General features: G+C 40.4%; 1 protein-coding gene across 1 annotated transcript in view; it reads left to right on the plus strand.

The window, feature by feature from the left end:
* The window catches only part of tmem117 (transmembrane protein 117), a 53,639-nt gene extending 29,662 nt beyond the window's left edge, over positions 1-23,977 (plus strand). Inside the window, exons 4-8 of the mRNA XM_078257387.1 lie at positions 9,360-9,459; positions 12,932-13,029; positions 15,194-15,353; positions 19,441-19,570; positions 20,821-23,977. Of these exons, the coding sequence (XP_078113513.1) occupies positions 9,360-9,459; positions 12,932-13,029; positions 15,194-15,353; positions 19,441-19,570; positions 20,821-21,476 (1,144 nt within the window). The 3' untranslated portion in view covers positions 21,477-23,977. The remainder of the gene's footprint in view (positions 1-9,359; positions 9,460-12,931; positions 13,030-15,193; positions 15,354-19,440; positions 19,571-20,820) is intronic.

The following is a 23,977-nucleotide window of genomic DNA, read 5'->3' on the forward strand; positions in this document are numbered from 1 at the left end:
CGACATCAGTTATTCAATGTTGTAAGGCTCTCCTCACAAAGACAGATGGTGCTGTTGTAAAGCAAGTAAACCCGCCGCTGCCAAGACACCTGGTCTTTCTCTGCACTTGTCCCAAACCCCTCCCATCCTGTCCCTCTTTCCCGCTTGTTTTCTTTCTGCTCCAGCAGTGTGTCCACTGAGGACCCGGGCCCTGCCAAAAACCATTAGTGTTCACATCTCTGTTCAAGGCCGACATGTAAGAGCAATGTTCACACTCTGCCAGGATGCCCCTCGGAAGACGGTCTCCGCGCTGCGATAGCATGAATGCAGCAGAGTGATCAAAAAGGGGGCTGAAAGGATCGGAGTCTGGGGGGAGTGATAGAACTGTTCCAGCCCTGATGATGCAGTGAAACTTAAGTCTTTTGATCTATGTCCAAACCCTATTTGCATCGCCCCTTTCACTACTCCACCAGTCCCTCACCCCGCAGCGAAGCTGTTGTAGTTTTCTCTTTTGCCTCAGCACAAAGGAAAAGTACAATATCCCTTTGTGACTGCAGCTGCCCCTCTGTGGGAGTGAATGGTGTTTTTCCTTTTCATTTGTACTAAAAGAACAAGCCGCTGTGAGGTACTATAACTGCCAAGGGTTTTTAAAGGGTAGGTATTTTGGCATGGGTTAGCTGGCCTTGACATCTAGCCATGATGGTGCACTGCAGGGGATGCTCTTCTTGTGGCTAGACAGGGCGTCACACACACACACACACACACACACACACACACACACACACACACACACACCAACCACATATTGTTCACGTCTCGCACCTTGCTCAAGTTAGCTGGTACACGTATGTGTATGTGGGAGAGAGTGCGTATATGAGTTTGTGTGTGGCGAGGTAGGAGGGGGGTGCAGGTGGGGGGGTCCGTCTCCCTGCTGTCTCCCTGACCTGATGCTGTATGCTGCCCGTGCCCTTTGCTCATTAATATGCTTTAATTTTCTTTGACCTTTCCGTCGGTCTTGAGCTTGATTTAATTAAAACTAGCGATACATCCACAAGGAAAGAAGATAAACTGCACCATCAAGACTGTAAACAATCACTGATAAGAGATCTTTTTGGATAACAAGTATTTATTCATGTTTAGTCATGTAAAATGACATCAAAGCCATGTTATCCCTCAGCTCAAAGAGATATTTTTTAGTAATCTTACACATGTCCAACAGTGCCAATATTTAAACAGCCACTTCTAGGTCAACAGCTATCAACCTGTTACCTGGCTTATATCATATCAAGAGGGGCGGGGGGGGGGGGAGAATCCCATCCATTGGGGCACCCTGGGAGCTGTAAACCACACTTGATACCAAACCCTCACATCTGGGCTATTTGCATTTTAATGTAACTGTCAGATTAGGAGGGGGCTGTTTGTGTGAAACCAGGGGAGTGTGACCGCCCAGGGAGTTTGACGGACTTGTTTTGTCACGCCGCACAATCCCATTCCACCATTTTACAGCACTATCACCAGCCGAAATCAGCCCCTAATGAGATGGTGTTATTTAATTAAGGCGGCCCAATGCGTGGCGTACACATTAATCACGACTAATTTAGAGAAAGGGGGTGGTAAAGTATGTGAAGGTGGAGGGAAGGAGGGAGTGTGTGGGGATCTAATAGGAAGCTGGAGTGGGACAGTAAAGCTGTAAAATGACTATTATAGTTATTCTTTTTGTTACCCAGTAAAGGATAGACGAATGGATGTCAGAATAGGGGGGAAGTGAACTGAGTAATGGAAGAGTGGAGCACGGGTTGCAGCTGGTGGATATCTTTGATGAGGAGCAGGGATGGATGGATGTGGCATTTGACTACAGTGATACCCTGAGCGGGATTAGACCCCATCGTATGAGGGTATTTGTCTTTTGTTTACCATGATCCTTTGTGCTGTGTGCATGCTAGTCCCCCTCGTCTGTCTGTTTGCTTGTCTGGCACTAAGCTGGGGTAATACCATGGACAAGTGGATTTAAAAGGCTGAATAAATAGCATGTTGTGGTATACAGATGCCTCCTGTTGCATGCACTCACATATGGGACTTGCTGCTGCCTACAGTACAGCAGCATACAGTATTTCTAACAATGGGTTCTCTAATTCTATTATCTGGCTGTTTCTTAATGCTGAAATGTATAACAAGCTGTCTCTGTTAGTTTTAGATATATATTGACATAGATAGTCATAGACAGTGTTGGGCAGAAATGTGATTACTTTTAGTAGTGTAAGTGTAAGGGATTACAATTTGAAATTCAGCAATCACATTACAGTTACTAATCCCAATAACGCTCAAAGTTACTCAAAGTTTGGATGTCAGTTTGCTTGCTGTCTTGATGTCAGTTTGGCCTCTCTGTGTTCAGTGGGCAGACTTGTTCAGGATGTGCTGGTTTGGCGCAGGAGTTTGAGGTGTGACCAGACAAATCAGCATTTCTCAATAGCAGAGTTTGGAAAGCTTCTCCAAACACAGTTCAACTGCTGGTTTGTGTGTTGTACAATACTCTCCCACACAAATAGGTTATTGTTGTATTATAACAGTTTATTAAAAAAGAAAAAAAGACAATACCAGATTTATTATTACTGTTATTTTATATACTATTATTTTGATTATTAAAGTAAAAAGACATGGATTATTCCACATATGTTTCTTCTTTATGTGATTTTGGGGCATGTAGGCTGATGAGTTTGGACCTGAAAGATTTGTCGAATGACATAATAAATGATCTGCAATCATTTTTCAAGCAAAATGACCCAAATGTTCTGGCTCATGCTACTTAATTGTGACATTTGTCCCTTTTCTGTTATGTGATAGAAAATTAAAGATCTTTGGCATTTGGACGGTCAGATAAAACAACAAATAGTTAGTATGGTCTACAACATACCAAAAGTGTAATCAATTAATCAAGAATATAACTGTTAGATTAATTTATAATTTGTTGAAGAAGTCCTGTACACTGTCCATTACGCATGCAAATACTTTATTTCACGTTTAGATTTTTTTTTGTTTAAATGAACTGATTTGCTTGTCATAATAGTTGGGACAACACCAAAACCATACTAGACATTGACGGAAACAGCTTTACTATTAAGACATGATATAGAAACCTGTTGCTGTTTGTAAATCGCAGTAAATGTCTCGCATTTAAGATTCATTGATCTTTCTTTGCCTTCCACACTCCACACTGCCTCTCATACTTTCACACACCCACACCTACTTTCTAAGCATATCTGCTGCTGTCTTTCACACTTTCTACACATGCACATTACGTTGGTATCTCAAAATGACTCATTGTGTATTTAATGAGTGTTTAGTGTAGAGCTTTCCCTTTAAAGTCATTTTCTCTTTCCTCAGAATACCTCTGAAACAGACTGCGTGCTATATGAAGCAGTGAAGTTGATCATTTCCTCTCTGATTATATTATCCTGCTGTTTTCTGGGACAGAGGGGGGGAGTGTCAGTGGTGGCTGCAGCCCAGGTCCTCCATATACTGTACCTCACTGTGACATAAAGAGAAACCGCCACATTGTAAAGAATAAACATCATAACCTTAACGGCGGTGTACGTCCACTGGGAATATACAATACATGTACTGTATTGTATTATAGATGAATGTGTCGGCATTTGTATAGATGGAAGGTGGGGAGTGGTGTTGTTGCATGCATGTGTGAATGTGTGTGTGTAATACCACACAGCCACAGTCAGTCTTCAGTCTTGTCATCTCTTCCTTATGTTTCACCATAGCCATAATAATTTCTCAGTTCTGTTTTATTTAAAGATCACCATTTTGCATGTTGTGTTCCCTTGTTGCACTAACTGGTTGATGGTGTGTGTGCGTGCGTGCGTGTGTGCGTGTGAGAGAGAGAGAGAAAATGTGAGTGCGTGTGTGAATTTGGTGATTATGGTTGGATTTAAGTGTTCTTTTTATAAAAGAAATTTTAGGAAAAAAAAAAAAAACTTTCTACTTGTCAAACTAAAGATACCATTTAAAACTCAATTTGCATGTAGACCATCAATACATTGGTAATCATCTTTTTCTTTCTTTTTTAACTGACTAACTGCTACATACCTTGGATTAAGAGAGCACCTGCTCACATGGCAGAATATAGGCCTAACCAGAATATGGTGTAAAACATAATCAGGCTATTTAAAGGAGAATTCCGGCCAATTTTTACGTTAATCTTGATCGCTATAGCTACGCGAGTACTTTCGATCAGCTAGCAGGGCAAGCTAGCTACCGGCAGGATCGAGACAGGGACCAGGGTAGGTGAATTTAAACAATGTCTGAGTTGAAAACACATCTTGTTGACACGTAAGGGCCCTGTTCATGTGGAAGAGACATATTAATTGCATTTTGTGTCTGTTAAGAGGCACTCTAAAACTTGCCCCGACCACTGCCATTTTAGCTCAGGGGACGCTTGTAGTACGTAGCTGCAGCTTCTCCGTGTTACCTGCACTGATTCGGATCTGTTTTTTTTCTATCGAAAGTACTCGCGTAGCTATAGCGATCAAGATTAACGTAAAAATTGGCCGGAATTCTCCTTTAAATTAAACCTAAAGTAATTTATGACTCTATGACTGAAAGGAAGTCAGGTGCTGTTATCTTAGCGTGTCATATTTCACAGAGGAAGGAGGTCGAGGTCAATGGATTTGACAAACCCTAATCCTAACCAGTTACCTACCATCAGCCAACATTAACATCAACGTCAACCAAGTGATTATTATTGTAACCATGACGACGGAGGTCCCCTAACCTTAACTAAGTAGTAATATTAACCCAAACATGATGTTTCCCTAAACACAACAAAGTCATTTTTGTTCCTAAACCAAACCTTAACATTGTCACATCATAAAACTGATTTATTTTATGACATTGATTTATAACAGTCTTGAAAGGCACAGACAAATAATGTTGTCCTGATAGGGTTGTCAGATTGGAAAACGCCTCTATGTATCGTTCTAAAATGTCATATTTTGTCGTTTAATTTGAAGGGCTTGTTGGCGATACTAGTGTGCATGTAAATCAATGTAAAGGTACATGTAATTGTACAGTATGTGTTTTGGACCTGATGGTATTCACTTCTGCTCCTGAGCCAGGGGTATGATAAGGACTAAAGAACTTAATCTCCAGCCAGTTTAATACAATACGTGGGCTGATTCTGTGCAGAGAGATGAATTGAGATTGAAGTTTTAAGTTGCATTGAGAGATGCTATAGTGATAGTAAAAAGAGTATTGACAGCTTTATGCTCCCTGGTAACTACTACATCTCAGCACTGTATACTGTAAATACGATCATAGATACTGTTGTGCACAGGGAGGGGACAGGCAGTGCATTTCAATGTGGAGCCATCCAAGGTCGCAATTTAATGTTCTGAATGAGTCAATTCAATTTTATTTATAGTATCAAATCATAACAAGAGTTATTCAAGACACTTTACAGATAAAGTCTAGACCACACTCACATAATTTACAAATTCCCCCAAGAGCAAGCATTTAGTGTGACAGTGGCAAGGAAAAACTCCCTTTTAGGGAGAATCCTCGGGTGGTGAGGAAAACTTCCTTTTAAGGAGAAACAACTCGGACAGAACCAGTCTCTTGGTAGGTGGTGTCTGATGGTGCCGGTTGGGGGTGTGATGAACAGTGGCGATAATAGTCACAAAGATAATGTAACTATGACTAGAAATAGTAGTTGTAGTAGTTAATGGTGTAGCAGGGCACTGCAGGGCATTACAGGGCATAGCAGGGCGTAGCAGGGTACTGCAGGGCATAGCAGGACGTAGCAGGGCACTGCAGGGCATAGCAGGGCACGGAGCAGGACCACGGTGACAGCTGCAACCATGATTTAGGTGCCACCCTAATCCAAGGAAAACTGCCAGGCGAAAAAACATAAGGACTCCGGGGAATAAGCTCCCCAGAGCTAAGTTAGTAACAAGCATTTCTGGGACATGGATGCGGAAAGAGAGAGGAGAGAGGATCTCAGTGTGTCAAAGGAAGTTCCCTGGCAGTCTAAAACTATAACAGCATAATTAAGAGCTGGTGCAAGGCAAACCTGAGCCAGTTCTTGGTAGATGAATCTGATGACTATGAAGAGAAGCAGAGAAGAGAACGGGTGCCGTGTCTATACCAATACACCCTCCCCCGCCGGTCTAGGCAAACGATGCAGCCTTTACAGGGCAGAAGAGGTCACTCAGTTGCCACAGCCACTAAATCACTGGCTCTCTGACCGAGAAAACAAGTTTATAAAACCCAGCATGAAGGCATATACGTGCAAGTGGGCAGTGAAAATAATAATGGAAATCAGAGTTTTGATGACTCAGAGTAGTGAAAAGTCTCTCAGCATGCTGTTTTATAAGATAAATTTTGAGAGCTCTCATGGGCCTTGAAAATCCATGAGTTGGGACTTTGATTAAAAATAAAATGAAACCTTAAACTTTTTTTAAAAATTGATGAATACTGTATATGGAGTTGTAGAAAGTGCTTGCTTAAAAGCAAAGCATGACATTGCAAAAGTGTTCTTGGCACTATGCTGCAGTGTGGGTTGTTTGTGATTAAATGGGAAAATCAAGGGGAAATGCTTTTATAGGTTTAGATGTATTTAAAACCTCTTTACATGGCAAATTAGTTACTAAGAGTCCTTAAGTTATGGGGAAACTGCATTCATGTTTCCACAGTTCTTGCACATTTTAAATGAGGAAGCATTTTCATATATTAGAAAATATATAATGTATAATATTTATAAAGGGAAAATGAATCACAAACAATTTTGATTACAGTTTAAGCTCCTTTAGTTTAAAAAAATATTTGACCTATATCTGGTGCACAGTAGGTGACCCATTGTATGATAAAAACATACTGGAATTAATATAGATGGAAGAATTATGATGTGAACATGTGCAGTGTTAGCTAATCAGACAAACAAAAGAGGAGTATCATGACAATACTCAAGCTTTATCAATTAAAATACAATGAGCACCACCATTTTTAACCAAGCAATCTCAAAAACATCACAATGACTTCTTAGCAATAAAGATCATTAAAGCAAGATTAAAAAAAAATGCAATGATCGTATAGGTGACCACTTTATTAACAACACCTAAAATGGCCTTTTTCCACACTTAATGTCACACAAGGGTAACATCTAAACTCATAACTCTATAACTCCATAACTCCCTGTACCCTCTGTAGCACAACATTGTAATTTCTTGCATGTGATGGAACAAGACTTTGAAAGGCATTGACATGTCCTTGAATATTTTGTCTGAACAAGTGTGGGGAACCTGATAACATTCCACAGAGGGTCAAAGCTGGCTGAGCTGGCCATGCTGGCACTGCCACTGCCACTGGCTCTGCGATTAAGCCACGGGAGCCATTTTAGGGCTGATTATTCATGGTGCTACTGTACTGATGTTCCACTACACCGAGTTCTCTCATTAGGTCATCCGGCTCTAAAGGCCATTAAATTTTCAGTCAGCATGAATAAGTCAGAGAGTTCTGCCTCTGATCATGCAGTGCGAAGAGTCCCCAAACTCATCATAGGTGCTCTGCAAAAAAATTAAATAAAACCCTCTCTTCTCGCACAGGGGTAACATTTGCTCAATTAAATATGTGAGAAGGGCAAGGGTTGATGGCAGGTTAGTTTTTTTTTTAGATTTACAGCCTAGCATGTGGTGCCAGACAGCATTTCCAGAAGTATTGATCAGAATTTCGCTGCGGGTAAATGACTCCCAATGGGATCTCTTTGGTAACTGGAGCAGTGCCAAGCCACTGAATGTCTAATTGACTTAATGCAGATAAATCGCCATTCCAATCAAGGCCGTTTTATTTGCAGGCTTGAGCGAGGCAATGCGTGACCCGTGGTACTGCATGTTTTTGTCAATAAAATCCTGTCAAATCTGTTAAATGCATGCTGCATTGACGACATATGATTTTTAAAAGCTTTTCTTCCAGGGAAGAGTATTACTCGCACAATTGCAGTAAACAGGTAGTTGGCATTTTGGGTCACTGGCTTGCCACAACTCATAATTCTTCTGTATTGCCTATGAGCACTTGTTATGCTTTTCAGATCTGGACTCATACATAATATGAAAAGGCAGGAGCAATTAACATGAATTAAAAATGAACACCTATTAAAGCTGCTCATTAGTTAATAGCTTAAAAGGATTAACCCTCCATTGCTTTTCAAATGATTGTTAGACTTGTCTGACAAGGACTCATTTACAAAGTGAACAGCACTGCAAATAAAACTCTTAATGCTATCAGCTAATTGAGTAAATGAAAATAAACCATCAAGGGGAAAGAGAGGAAATGAACTGCGAGACACCAGCAAGATTGTAGGCAGGTTTTTCCAGAGCCCTTTGCCCAATAGAAAACATTTGTATTGGTGTTTGCAGGCGTCCAGAAAATGACCGGGGGAAAACAAAGACAAATGGAGCCATTGACTTCAAATACGACCCCTTGAAAGCACAGCCAGAGCCCTATCCATCGCCATCTATTATATTCATGAGTGTGACCTGTGGGGGTGGGGGGGGGGGGGGGGGTGAGATGGGGCTTGAGGGGGAGGTGATGGGTGCCCACCTGCTCCACTCAGCCTCTAAGACACTGGCTGCGAGGAGATCAAACAGGCCTCCTCGCTCCCCTCTGTTCTCCTCCTCTCTCCCCGGCACAGGTTCCATATAGGAGGTGACTGACCCACTTTTCCTCCCTCCCTGTGCTATTACCTAGAGAAAATAGAGTGATGTGTGAGTGGGTGGGTTTGTGGGGCTGAACAAAAGCTTCTCATCTTCACTTACTGTACAGAGATGAAGGCATAACAAGGACTCCAAAGAAAGCATGTCATTTCTGATCAGATACTATTGCATGTGAGATTGTTTCTCTAATGGTGTGTCTTAACCTAGTCTATGTTTTGTTTCTGTGCCGCTGCAGTTGACGTTAACTGAGCTCTCTCATATCTAGTGCATTAAGCTATAGGTCTATTTGGGATGACAGTGTTGATTTGAAATCAACTAGACATGGGACAAATTTGCCAAACAAATGGATAATTTGCCAGACACTACAGGACCAAATGTAAGCGGTGATAGTGCATGAATTCCATTGCGCTAGTGTGTGTGGCTTTATAGAAGGTAGAGCCATCGCTCATTGTTTTCCCAGGATCAGATTGATATTGATTGATTCTGACAGCTAGCATCATGATACTTAGCGGCAGTGACCATTTTCTTTTTGCCCCTTCACTGACTCTCTTTTGGGTCTTTTTGTCAGTCTTGTTGCTGCCTTCCTTTTTTGCCTCCTTTTACTAGCCTCATAACATATATTTCATTGTTTATGTCCTTTTCACTCTTGGCCTTCTTTCCTCGCAGGCCTCACATGGTGACGGAGTACATGGGCATCAGGAATGAGAGTTTTATGAAGATTGCTGCAGTGGGGACGTGGATGGGAGACTTTGTCACTGCGTGGATGGTGAGATTCCAACTCTTATGTCCTAAACATTAAATAGGTTTGCATTTATAAAAGGAACGATTTAATTTAGAATTTTAGTCCTACATTATTAAAAAATACATTTACATAAAAATATTTTTTTAGCCATGCTAGCAGCATGGTTTGGTAACTTGCAGATGTTCATGGTCCCCAGATGATGAATCCAAACTATTTTGGTAATCCCCTAAATTATCATCCTGTCCCAACAGGTCACAATTTACACTGGTTCAACACTTAATTTCATTACAAGATAACTCTTAATTTAATAACCATGTTCAATAATCAAATTCCAGCAAATTCCCGCTAAATTGTTAAACATTAGTACGCTATACCAACATGCTAAACAATTTTTGGTACTGATATGAAAACGACAATTCTTTCCATACCTTACTATGAGCAATATAACCATGTGTTTGGATTTAATAGAAAGGTCAAGTTCTAAAATGTTCAATGTTGTTTTCAGTAGTTGACAGTGTTTGTCTTGTGTTAGAATAATTTACATTATCAAATGATAGACAGAGACCACTGAAGAGATATTAAAGTTAATTTTACTCGAGAACCCAACGAGGAGGCCTTCTCCGCACTACGGAATAGTACAGACAATGACCTAACGAAAAGCTCTCTACAGCAGCTTTTGTAATACAACGTAGAATGTGATAATCATGATACAAGAGTTGGTGTCGTCAGTTGTTTATCTTGTCAGAGTCGATGACGTCTCCCCTATCTGGTCTGAGAGGGCATGTATGCCCTCAGGAACACACCATGCTTTAGACAAGGACAAGCAATGGCTCCAGTTATCTTGTTTAGAGTATTTAGTATAATATTATTCTATGCAAACAGTTTAATAATAACAAGAGAGAAAGTATGTAAATAAAAATTTCTCTAATATCTTGACAAATTTCTTTTGGTACAAAAAAGTGGTTTGATGCTCACCGTTGTGTGAGCGTTAGCAGGCTAACTTGCCAAATACTTGTAAGCACAGCGGTGGCTGATGAAGGACAGCTTGGCCGTGTACATGTAATATTGGATTTACCATAATTACCAGTTTCTGAATTGTAAAAAGTGTTAAAGTAAACATTTAAATCATAATCATGATAATTTAATTTTTTTTTTTAAAAGCTCCAATATATCTGATTTGCTGCATAATAATGTGGAAGTGCCTGAAAAAGCAAACAATCATGGATGCTTCACATCAGCCAAAGCCTGTTTTTCAAGGTAATGAAACCCAAATTAAATGGATATGGTGCTGTATTGTCCATGCACAGAATTTAACCCTCACGAGACCAACTCTGCAGCCATACAACCGGCTTGAGTCCGCATATCATAAACATGGAAATCTTTCGCATCCCTACCATCCATCCCACATGACGTGATTGTGGCATTGTGCTGACATCTGACAATGCCGAGCCAAGTCTGAGAGGATAAAATGAAGATACACTTTTAGGGCCAACGTATAATGGACACACACTTTTGAATTAGCTAAATTGCAACAATGGCAGTCCTTTGGCATCGTCAGCTCAGGTCAAACTGCAGATTAGAATAGCATTTATTTATCAGTATTCTTTTGTTGTGTGTATTAAGCATTACAGGCTTGCAGAGCAGCAAATGTAGCTACGTTTAGCTATGTTATCAGATCAAAATTAATATAATGAGTATATTAGAATCATATAGAAGATACACGGTGTAACCATTCTTCACACAATCCTCTAATTTCTAGGTCAGGTGTATCCTCTCAAAAGGTACACACTTAAAGCCCTCTCTGCCGATCTAGTTTAATCTGCTCCCAAATCCTGAGAGTAACATGCAGTGTGATCTAAGAAGGGTCAAAGGAAACAATGAATCCACAGGGAGGGACGGAGTATGTTGGAGGAGAAAGCTACCTCTGTTCATTTGTCAACATAAAGTGAGGAGGAGAGCTCCAGCGGGAGTTGACTACCTGTGGTGGGAGGAGTGGGGCTCTGGCACCGGCATACACACAGCTGAGACAAGTTGACAAGCTCCCTCACCGGTCACATTAGTATTCTACAGTACATACTGCAGAGAAAGAGAGCGGGTGGAAGGAGAGACAGGAGAGTCGGTGGAGGAGGAGGAGGAAGGTAAGGATTAAGAAACAGAGGTGAAGGGGAAAGGGAAATGTAGAGTCTGGTCAGAAGGGAGATGGGGGAAGCAGCGAGTTAGAAGGTGAATCAGGGAGAGGTGTGTGTGTGTGCGTGCGTGCGTGCGTGAGTGAGTGCGAGCGAAAGAAAGAAAATGAAAGTTGGGCCAAGGCAAAGTGCTGATTCCAGAAATTACTCACAAGGTTTTTTTACATTCGATTAATTCAACAACATTTAAGATGACCTCTGTGTCTCCTCCGCCTTGCATATTTACAGTGTGTCTTCACTAGATGAGCGAACAGGAAGTGTCGGTGTTTGCAATGCTGTTTGAAACATCTCATACATTGCCTGATTCAAATGCTTTTTTCAACAAGATCTACAGTATCTGCTGTGAGGGGCTTTATTGACATACTGACTTTGCCCCTGCAGTGGCTACACACAAAGAATATAGCGGAATTGTTCAAACTCGTGTATAAAATGCACTCTGATACAACTCTGTATTCATGTAAGAAAATCTACTATTTATTTTGACTTTGAGATTGACAACAACATTATCACCAACTGATATAGGCAGTGGAAAGACCACAACATTAATAATGAAACAAGTCCATATTTATTGAATGTAATCACAGACTCATTAGTGCTTAATCACAGACAAAGTTCTTCAATTATTCAATATTTGAATATAAACAGCCATATTTTCACATTTTTTGTGTGTTTATAACCTGTCTCATCTAGAATTATTTTTTATTTAGCATATATATTTAGCATATATATAGATATATATGTATATGTACGAAATTGTATGCACACTAAAACGTATGATATCCTACGAAATTAGGAGACCGCCGGCTGGTCACGTGACGCAGGCTGGCCATGAGCTCCATGACGCAGAGCGGCAGTTGCTAGTTGTTTAAGCTGCTACAGAGCTTCGTGACGCTGGCTCCAGACCTCCGTTGTATCAGCGGTAGTTGGTGGTTCAGTTACCCGAAAATAGGTGACTTTGAGCCGGGTACAAAGCGCAGCGAGCTGCCAGTCGTTTCGGCGGACATTCCGGTTAAATTTAGTCCACAAAGTATGACCGTTTTGCCGCAAAAAAGTTAAGTTTAGGGACCAAAACAACCAGTTAGGATTAGGAAAAAGATCTTGGTTTGAATTAAAACACTCCTAAGGAACACACATTTCCTGGATGAAAGACTTGTGAACTCACTCTCTGGCTTGAAAGTCCTGTATGTTAACGCCCACCCATCCAGCCAGGTTATCTGTTTTGACCCGTTTTCAGTCTTTATGGTATACTAAACTAAACTGTCTTAACCTCCTCAACATAAGTAATTGTATATGCAATTTCCTTTCTGCAGGTGACTGATATGATGCTCCAGGATCAGCACTACCCAGACTGGGGCAAAACAGCCAGAAGGTTCTGGAAACAAGGCAACAACAGGATTGTTCTCTTCTGGTATATTGTCTTCTTACATTTGAGATAAACTTCTGTTAGGCTGTGTATCTCTGTCTGTATGCACATGCTCATAACAATTTCTCAACCTACTGGCTTACTAAAATGCATTATATATTCCTAGAAGTCTCTGTAGATGTGTGTGTGTGTGTGTGTGTGTGTGTGTGTGTGTGTGTGTGTGTGTGTGTGTGTGTGTGTGTGTGTGTGTGTGTGTGTGTGTGTGTGGATGCATATGTGTGTGTTTTGTGGTCTCCCTAGCACGTTGCAGGGTTACACACAGTCAATAGCCGTGTTAATCTTTCCTCACTCAGTGTCAGCACCTTTAATTAGAAGAACAGGGTGAAAATCAATGGACACAGCAAACCATAGCCCTGCCTTCTACTTCTTGTACCGCAAGCTGTGACCCTTAAATAACTGCTAAACAAATGCTGCAGTGCAAACCATATCTGATATGTCCATTACTAGACAGCCAAGTAGAAGTGTTCCCTGTTTAGATGTATTACACCACCATTGCACGGTCCCAGCGGTGTTCATTCACCAAAATGGCTCAGTGCTGTCAGTCAAATACGACATGCGAATGCCTCTCCAGCGGTTCATTTTAGGGTCAGAGGGAGAAGTGAAGGACGTTAAGAAGACGATACGGTTGAAACAGTTTGACATCTGTTTGATATGTACACAAAGAGGTCAGGATATAGACATCTCCCACTTCAAACACAGTTTGGCTGTGGTTGGCTATAACATTTCCTTTCGCAGAATTGATTCACCTGCGATTAGAATGCAAGCAGACAAATTGTTCTCTGACTTTTTCTGCAGCCCTTCATTTTATTGGCAGATGCCCCGACTCGCAATGTTACAATCAATGCCAGATTAGACGAGCTTTCGTTTGAAATTCATGGCTTGAAATATGATTGATAAATGCGTTGCTGGATATATATCGTCAATATGCGCTGAAGGGATGTGGCAAATTGTAAAGGACAGAGCCAAAAATCAGGCATGCTGAGTAAAAAGACTTCCTCTGTGGAATAATAAAAACCCTAAAAATGCATCTCCCTAACAGTTGAAAAATGGATATGAGCTGGCATTCACTATCTGCAATGCAGCCAGCCGATGTGTGGTGTGAGAATGCACACAACAGCAATCACTGGGTGACATTGAGACACAATGCACAGTGGAGAATAGTACTAGCCTTTCTCATTTCGCCTCTTTCACATGGCTGAGACATTTTCCAGTAAACTATGAATGCAGAATTATAGCAATGTGACATTTAGAGTGTGTAAAAGATCACAGAAGAAAACAAAGAAATCACTGTATGAAAGTAAATAAAATATTTTGGCTTATGTTAAATATGGAAATACATGGAAATATGTATGCAGTAGGGTTTCAAATTGCATTGTCTCTGCATCCACAAACAGACAAACAGACACAGTTTTCCTCTATGCACATTCATCTTCCTGGAAGCTTTATCCGCTGCCATTTTTCAAATCCAGGTAAAATTGTTGTTCAATACATTATTTAGTCCTTGAAAAGAGAAACTGAATTTATCTGCTTTATCTTTTCTTGCAGGTGAGGAAGTGGAGCTGTTTGTCTTCCAAGATATACACTATTAACTGTGATCTAGTTTGAAATTTTAAAATTATATTTAAAGGTTTTTTCAAGGTCCTGCACTTTTTAATGTGTGTCATTCATTGATTTATCTTCCCGCCTTCCTTTTCTTTTCTCTCCTTGCCTCTCTCTCCCCTTTTCCTCTCTTGTGCTTCCTTCCTTCCTCTCCCATGCTCTCATCTCCTTCACTTGCCTCTATTCTTTCTCTCTTCTCTTTCTTTTTCCTTTCCTTTCTTCCTTCCTTCCTCCACTCTCCTTTCCTCTCATCTCTGCGCCTCTCCTTCCTCTTCCTTCTTTCCTCTCTTCTCCTTTCCTTTCCTTCTTTTTTGTTCTCTACTTACTTCCTCTTCTTTTTTCCTCCTCTCCTTACCCTCTTCTATTTTCTCCTCTCCTATCCTTCCTTTATTCAACTCTCCTTTCTTTTCCTTCTTTCCTTTCCTTTTCTTTTTTTCTCCATCCTTTTCCTTCTTTTCCTTCCTCTATTCTCATCATTTATATTACCTCCTTACTTTTCCTCCTCTCCTTCCTAATTCCTTTCCTCTCCTCTCCTCTCTTCTCTCTGCAGGACAGTGCTCATCTCTCTGACGTCGGTGGTCGTTCTGATCATCAGTACCGACTGGATCAGCTGGGACAACCTGAACCGAGGCTTCCTGCCCAGCGACGAGGTCTCCAGAGCCTTCCTGGCCTCCTTCATCTTGGTCTTCGACCTTCTCATTGTCATGCAGGTAGGCTGCTCCCCTGTGGCCAATTAAAAAAAGGAAGCTGGGACGTATCTTGGCTTACTCCGCTACCTATCATGCCAGTCGTCTCCCCCTCCCTGCCTCCACTCCTATTCATCAATGGGGCACTATGGCACAGAGCAGCGACAGGGGTGTTTGATCACTCTCAGTTGGCATGGACACAAACGCATGCACAAACACACACATATATACACCCACAAATATTTAGATATACAAACTGTTTACTCCTTTACATCTCCTCCATCCCTCTGTCCCAGACCTCAGCCATGAACTCACCCTTTCCCCCCCAACTCCCCCGTGAGCCTAGTTTATTTTCTTTAATGATGACTCACAAGATTGGAGTATTTCTCACTTTCTCTTTCCCCCCTTTTTTCCCCCACCCATTGTCCTCCCTCCCACAGGAGAGTGTACATCAATAAAGCCTGTGTCAGTGGCTCATAAATATGCAAATGTGTTTGTCTGGGCATAACTGTGTATTGAGGAGAAAGAGAGTGGGAGAAGGCATTTTTGGTTTTTCTTTACGCCGCTAGCCAGGAGCCAGAACCACAGGCCAATCATCTATGGGGTTTGACTACGGGCCTAATTCAACATGGCTCGACCAAATGCTTAATGAACATATTTCACAAGGCCTTGTTGGTGGGTATTTGAGGACACAAGATTAATATTTGGTATCTTCCGAAATATACGAGTCCATTCTGTTGATTATGCTAATTACTAAAAGCCTGCAATTGCATGGGAGAACATCTTCTAGTGTAACAAATACACCACTCCGCAGAAACCTGGCAAGGACACCACTATAATTCCCATGGTAATATGTATTAGAACAACTGCACCACTAAAAGTGATTTCTCGACTTATTTATTGAAACAATTCATTAATTTAAGGAGGACTTCTGGCTGCTCTGGCCAGTAATTACTTCACACTGTGGTGTTTTTCTCATTTATTGAGCCTATTATTGTGATTATGCAGATATACTGTATAGAAACAGCTCAGCCTACTGGTATGCAAGCATTTTCTCACAAAGATACTGGCATCTTGCTGAGGCCAGCTTTCTCAACTTTCTAAAAAAAACAAAAAACACAGCTCTGATTTGACATGAAGGGCACACTCCCTATTTTGACATCTCGGTTTGACCCACAGGGAGGGTCTGGTCCCTGCGACTCTCTCCTCCCTGTGACTCCCTCTCCGCCTTACTTGGAGGAGGTATATCACTCGCTACTCGCATGGATTTGTTTACGACAGGCCCTTCTCATTTTCTGCACAGTGTACAGCAAGCACATTTATTACAGTTATTTATGAGTTGAGTTAGCCTGCGCTGTTACACGGCCCAAGCACTGGCGGCCGTCGCTACGTTCCACCAGTCAATAAAAATTAATCCGCCACAGCCCTCCCTACAGCTTCATTCGCCTCCATCTTGGAGCACAAGGTGTCATAGTTAATCCTTCACCTCCATGAGAAAAGATGGGTGTTGTTGTTCTCAAACTAATTAATACCCCAATTAATGACCTGTTTGGATTTGCCTCCAAGCTTGGTTTTACTTTTTTTCATAGTTTTGTGTATAATTGTACTGTTTCTTTGCATTTTCCCAGCTGAGTGTCATATTTCTATATCCTTTGTGTATATGCATACACACATTTACATATGCTGATGATATGCTGGTACACACTACCAGTTTACTCTTCCTCTATATGTCTTCGAGACTCATTATTTTGTGGGAGAGAGGTACATGGCTTAAATGCCATGCCTGTTAGTGCTATAGCAACAGATACTGCAGATATGAAAGAGGAGTGGAGGACTTAATTAATGTCCAGGGGGCCATCACCAAGCTGTTACGCTGTTCTTAGATATTGGCATGGGAGACTCTGGATCACATGAGGATACAGGAAATGTAGACTTGTTGTAATATAATGCAGCAAGACGCTCTGTGCAAATAACGGGAAAAAATGGAAAATATAGCTAATATAAAAATGAAAAAATGACTTGTGTTTTGTTTTGCAAGATGATTAAGTCAGCTCAGTAAAAAGAACATTTAAATGTTCAGCCTCTGTGTGACTTTCATTAGTTTCATCTGTGTTTGCCATTTTAAATACACACTTTCATAACGCATAAGTAGCTAGTAACTAAATACAGTTACAGTAGGGATTCTTTTTGAGTACATAAAAATATATTTGTATTGCACTTCTAACAGTAGCAATTTATTCACTATAAAATAAAGCAATTATGGTATTAATGTCCAATAATAAAAGACATTTACCTTTTTATTGAAGGAACCATCTGATGTTTCAAAGTCAAATTCAGGCCTCCGAAGTCAGTATTTTGGGAAACAGTAAGACAGTACATACATTTTAATTTTCTTAACATATTCATTGATGCAAAATTGTCTACATTTCATCACTGGCCAGTGAAAACTATGTATCTTCAAATTCTTTAGATTTTTCAGATAAACTGAAGGGGTTTTCCTTTTATGAGTTGATAAAATGAGTCTACCTTATAAGCTAAGTAAACCATTTAAAATGTTATAGGATTTACTGAAAAGTCACAAAGGTGATCACAGTTGTGTTTTCTTAGGGACTGTTCGTTATTTATTTAAGGGGCCACCAGAGGAGTTTTGGGACCTTTAGCCAAAAAAGGTATGACCCTCCCCCAACAATTTATCAATACGTTCTGTACTGGTGTGCATTTGGCAAATATATACAGATTTCCATTGTTTTTTTACAGCTATGACGTACGAGACCAAACCTCTGCATTCTCATCTTACACATCACACATTCCTGCATTACTTCAAATACTAAGTTACTCCTCTAGTAAACTAGTATTCACATGAAATAAAACAATAAAATATTGAGACCATTCAGCAAGGCACTCTGGGTAATATTCAACACACAAACTGGTTGCTATGGACTCGTCACTAGGCTTTCTCCACTTCGCCGTTTAAACAAAGTGGAATAAACGTATAAAAGTCCAAATCTACACAAAACCCGCAATCAATTAGTAAGCTGACATCAAATGTGGCATTTAGGAAACCTTTATTGCATCCTTGGCACGGTAAGATGTCCAGACATAGTACAACAGTCATTTTCGTTTTTTGCGTCCTGCTGCTCCCATCGTCAGCCAGGTAATATTTTTTTTTACTAAAGCAGTATATGAAATCTGATGTATTACCTTCCACCATTTAGTTGTTTTGTGTTATTTAAGATATTTATAAAATATATAAATGCCAGAATTATTCCACTCATATTTTAAACAATGAAAATATCCGTTTCAGCCACCAGGGGGGCAGCTCCCCCTGCCCCATATGTCTATGCCTCTATGATGGGTCAGACCCATCTGGTAGCGAAGGAGGGCAGAGACTGAGAGAGCTACATGGAGCTACATGGAAAAATATGCACCAAAAAAGCCACTTTGAAATTTTGCTGTTTCATGAATACAAAAGTTGGACTGAAAAAAGTTGGATGACCCTCCCCTCAGCAAAGAATAAAAATACACGACCCTCCCCTATTTTCCTCCGGTGGTCCATTCCATAAATACCGAACGGTCCCTTAGCCCATTTAAAGTTGGCATTTTAGAGATGCATGGTTTTGGAAAGATCCGCTCTAATTTGTAAAAATATATTTCTTTTATCAGATTGATTAATTTATTTTGCATATGCATCCCATCAAGAGTAGCGACTGCTTCTGGTCACCAAATATAACCACATACTAGCAAAAAGAGCTAAGTGACACCACAGGGCATGGGCTGCTTCTAAATGTCAGTTTGGGGTGCCTGTTGATGTGTTTTGACATGTTGAAATCCCAGTGCACATTAGTACACTCCACACGCCTGTAAACACAGTGTAGTCTTCAGTCTACAGCAGCTGGCACCATGTTTGCCCTCCAGTTAGTGCATGAAGAGACTCCACAGAGACTTAATATCAGCTAATATGAGAAAGTTCAGTGTTCCTCACCCAATAAAGCATGATACATGGCTGACATTTGTCATGTAAATGTGGTTAGTTAAATGTGTTTTTACAGCTGAGGCAACATTATCACAGTGGCAAGATACATTTACGTGCGTGTGTGTTTGTTTGTTTCAGGACTGGGAGTTCCCTCAATTCATGGGTGACCTGGATATGAATCTACCAGGAATGTCAACAACGCATGTGAAGGTCAAGCTTCCTGTCTGCAAGAGTATCTTTAAAGAGGAGTACCACATTCATATCACAGGTACAAGCAGACACGTGCACGGTGCTGCATACAAAGAACAGTACCTCTACCTTTACTAAATAGTTCTTTACAGATTCAAATTAAAGCCCATATTCATTAACTGATTAAATAGCAAAGGGAGAAATACTTATAGTTTATAGTTTGGCCTACTTCTGCATTGTGTTATGAATACTAAACATGCTCTCCCTGCTCTAGTTTTGCATTTTCCTGCATGTAGGAAACAGTTTGATGGTTAAACCACAGCAACAATTTATAATACATGTGTAGCTGATGTGGCACACAGGTGGCTCCACCACTGCAACTGTGTTTCTCGTGTTCCTCCCTGCCGTGTGCCGAGACGCATCTCTCCTCATCTTTCACGTCTCTGTCTTAATGTTCTGTATTTCTCATTTGAAACTGTCCTCCCGGTTTCTCCATTTTGTTCCGTTGAGTGCACACGCTGACTCACAACCATAAAGAGAAGGCAAAACCAATGTTCCTGTGCTAAATGTTAAGCTGTTCAAACGCTCAGTGACTCAGCGAAAGGTTGTTAACCCTAATGCGTTGCATATCCATTAAGCATTATGGAAATGGCTACAGCTCTACGTGATTGGTTTAACTAAAAGCTTATTAACAGCATATCACGGGGAGAGAAAGGGAGAGGTGTCGCGTATACCCGGGGAGACATCTGCCTGCTATCAGTCAACCTGGGGAGATGGTTCGTGGTAATGTAGTGATCTCGTTAGAAGATACTATTGAGGAAGTAGCACCTACAAATGGATCTGTCTCAATGCATGAGAGATATGCAAAGGGAATGGGATTCCTGATAAATGAAGGTGACAGCGTATCTATCTGTCTGACTCTGCCCTTTAAATCTTGTTTGGAGTAGGACACTGTACATCAATCTGCCTGTCTGTTAAATTATCTGTACAGTGTGTGCATGTTTATTCCTTGGGTTACACTTTACTTGAAGGTATCTACATAAGAGTGACATGACACTGTCATGAACGTGTCATAAACATTATAAACAAGTCATAAACAATAATGACATAACGCTTCTTAAGCAAGTAAGTGTCATTCGGTTTTTGTCATGACAAGTTATGGTTAGGGTTAGAGTTAGGGTTAGGGTTCATGTGTCATGACAGTGTCATGTGTTCATGACAGTGTCATGCCACTCTTATGTAGATACCTTCAAGTAAAGTGTTACCATTCCTTGCTTATCTGTCAAAATATAGTTTGTAATCTAACCAAAGTCCCGTGTCTTGTTACAGGTAAGTGGTTCAACTACGGTATCATCTTCCTCGTGTTGATATTGGACCTGAACATGTGGAAGAACCAGATCTTCTACAAGCCCTACGAGTACGGTCAGTATGTTGGGCCTGGTGAGAAGATATTCACAGTGGAGGAGCCAGAAACACTCAGCTTCTTCAATCACAGCACACTCACCTACAAGTGGCGCTCCACCAACATCAATCCCGTCAGCAACTTAACCTACGTGGAGCGGGACATGTTCCTCCATAGCCGCTACACTGGAGCCAGCCTGGATATCAAGTGCCTGGCCTTCATCCCAAGCCTGGCGGCGTTTGTCCTCTTCGGATTCTTCATTTGGTTTTTTGGGCGATTTCAGGAGAGCGAGACCTTCACGGAAAACCAAGACAAGACATATGAGAGGATAAAGAGAAAGTCGCCGTCGGAGTACAGCAAGGAGATGGGTGTGACACCAGAGGAGGTGCACATGAACATGAGTGATGGTCTGAAACGAACGGGAATGCCCATGCTTCTCTCGGTGGACGGGCCACACTTTGGAGCGACGTCCTCTACGAACTCAACGATTTCCATGGAAACCCAAGAGACCCATCCAAGCATTGTGATTGACAGCGCTGAGGAACCAGCAGTCTCTTTTGATGTCCACAAGCTCTCTCCATAACGGTATGAACTTGTGAAACATTGAACTATATAACTGCGGACTGGTTAAAAATGAGAGCTCAAAATGCATTTCATCAAGCTCTTAAATCGACGTTTTTCGTTGGATAACACCAAGCTGCAACAGAAGTTGACCACAACTGTACATGAGACTCAGGAGAAGGTCAAAGCTATGCTACATATCACCAAAGCCAGTCCTGATGGCTATTGCAGTTGCATTTGTTTGAATATATTTTTGTAAAACTATCTTTTTAAAAGGCTCTAAAACGGCACCAATTCTGATAACAAACCCATCTTTTAGAACAGAATGCAAACTTTTAATTCACATGGTGCTTGCTCGGATTTTGCATTTTCATAATTAAATTTTGTCACGGGAAACTATTTTGGTGCCTATATCAGAGGAGTATTTCTACAGTCGTGAAACTGCAGTCAGGTGGATTTTATTGTATCACACCAGTGTTGCAGCTACACTAGTGCCTTTATATTTCATATCTTCAGATACAGACAGAAACATATTTAGTCCATACAGGCAACAAAATGTAAGATGTCCTAGTTCCGGTCTGCTTTATTAATGTCTTATATATGCTTTCATATACAGACAATTGTTACCTCATTAGATCCTAAGACTTCATCTTTTTTTCTTTTTTTTTCTTATGTGAGGTCACTCTTACTCTCACTTCTTGTTGAAATTACATAATTATGAACATCAATGTACTTTGAAGACCTATTCATATCCCTTCACTTGATATTAGTTGCAGAGATAATACATGCAATCAGCTAAGATCAAATATCCAACCAACTAGCCACCTCATGATTGCTTATGTTGCTGCTGCACCTGGACTGAATACCAAAAGAGTCAGAAAGGTGGTTTTGCCCTTGGCATAAACATGTCATTGAAGTGCAGGGGAGGCTTCTGCTCCAAAGCTCAGGGCTTCTTTATGTCTAGATAAACCTTCAAAGTTTTAGAAGCAGCCTGGTAAATGCATGGAAATGTATTTATTTATTTATTTGACACATTATCCTAGTGTAGAAAAAGAATCCCTGACATTTAACTGCAACTGAAACCTGCAGTATGTATCTTTACACTGGCTTTGAAAGTGTTGCTGCCTTTTTTAAATATGTTCCTTTGCTATGAAGTCTCTTTAAAATACAAATATATATTTGGTGTTTGTGGTCCAAAATAGTATGCCCTTCAGTTGTTTTCTGTAAAGTGCAAATACTAACTCAATTATTACAACATTACTAACAGTATTGCTTTATATAAGTTTGGCCCATTTCAGTAAGTACTTTGCATCTAAATGTGACCAAAGATACCAAATAATTCAGTATTGAACCAATAGTGCTGCATAAGATGATATTCTAATTCAAAAGATCTATTCATGATAGACGGAGTGGAATGATATTATGTGCGCTTGCATCACTCTGCATTATAATGGACTGTAATGTGCTATACTGTCCTGGAAAAATGATTTTGCAAAAAGAGGGAAAATCCAGATCATTTGCTCCCTAACAACCCAATCGTGACAGAGTTTTGTTCAACATTATCATAAGTAATGTAGCCCGGGGTTTTGCAGTATTAAATTATAATCAATTAATAAATTGCTAGCATTTATATATTTATATATTAAAGTACAAAAATAATGATTAAAACATCATTAAATTTGCCAATTAATGATTCAATTTTCATTATTCTGTCTTTAAATGATAAATTAAAATATGTAGTCACAAAATGTATTTATAAATTTGTCAAAAAATGACGTATTCCATTTACTTGTGTGTCTGCCTATCATAATGCATCTCACAATTCATGTGTCTGCTGCTTTAACATTTACAGTTTTCATTTCAGAATTGCTTGAATTTAAAGACATCTCTCTATATCTTTAGGATGTGTAAATGCATCTTAAAGTGGAATCTAATCCAGACAGAACTCTGATTGCCCAGCTGCTACAGTAGGTATTGGCCAATCAGAGCTTCTGCTGCTGCTCTGAGGGGTTGGATTTCATTCTTACATGTCTTAGTCAAATAGTTTATTCATACACCATTTAAATTAACCTCTACTTAATTGATTTAATAATCAATTCATAATAGTTTGTATGTATTAATTGATTATATAACACTACCCGAGTACTTAATAATTATTCCAGTGGCGCACTCCAGGCTCCTTAAAGGAATTCCCTGTGTGTGTGTGTGTGTGTGTGTGTGTGTGTGTATGTGTGTATGTGTGTATGTGTGTACGTGTGTGTACGTGTGTGTACAGTACATTGTGGAGTCAGAGGTGTCTATTTGTGTCAATAAATTGTGTCAGTTTTATACTTAATAGTGCATGTTGTGTGTGAATGTGTGTTTGTGTGCTTGTGTGCACTGGAGGCTTGTGAAGTGCGTAAGTGTTTGCTACACTTGTTTTTGACAAAGGCCATTCTGTGAAGAGGTCAGTTAATTTAGCATAATTGGTTTGCAGCTCTTGGTTTTGTAATGATTCTTTCATACATTACAGCTCTATGAGGA

Source organism: Sander vitreus, chromosome 8 (assembly GCF_031162955.1).
Source record: "Sander vitreus isolate 19-12246 chromosome 8, sanVit1, whole genome shotgun sequence".
In the NCBI taxonomy this organism is placed as follows: Eukaryota; Metazoa; Chordata; class Actinopteri; order Perciformes; family Percidae; genus Sander; species Sander vitreus.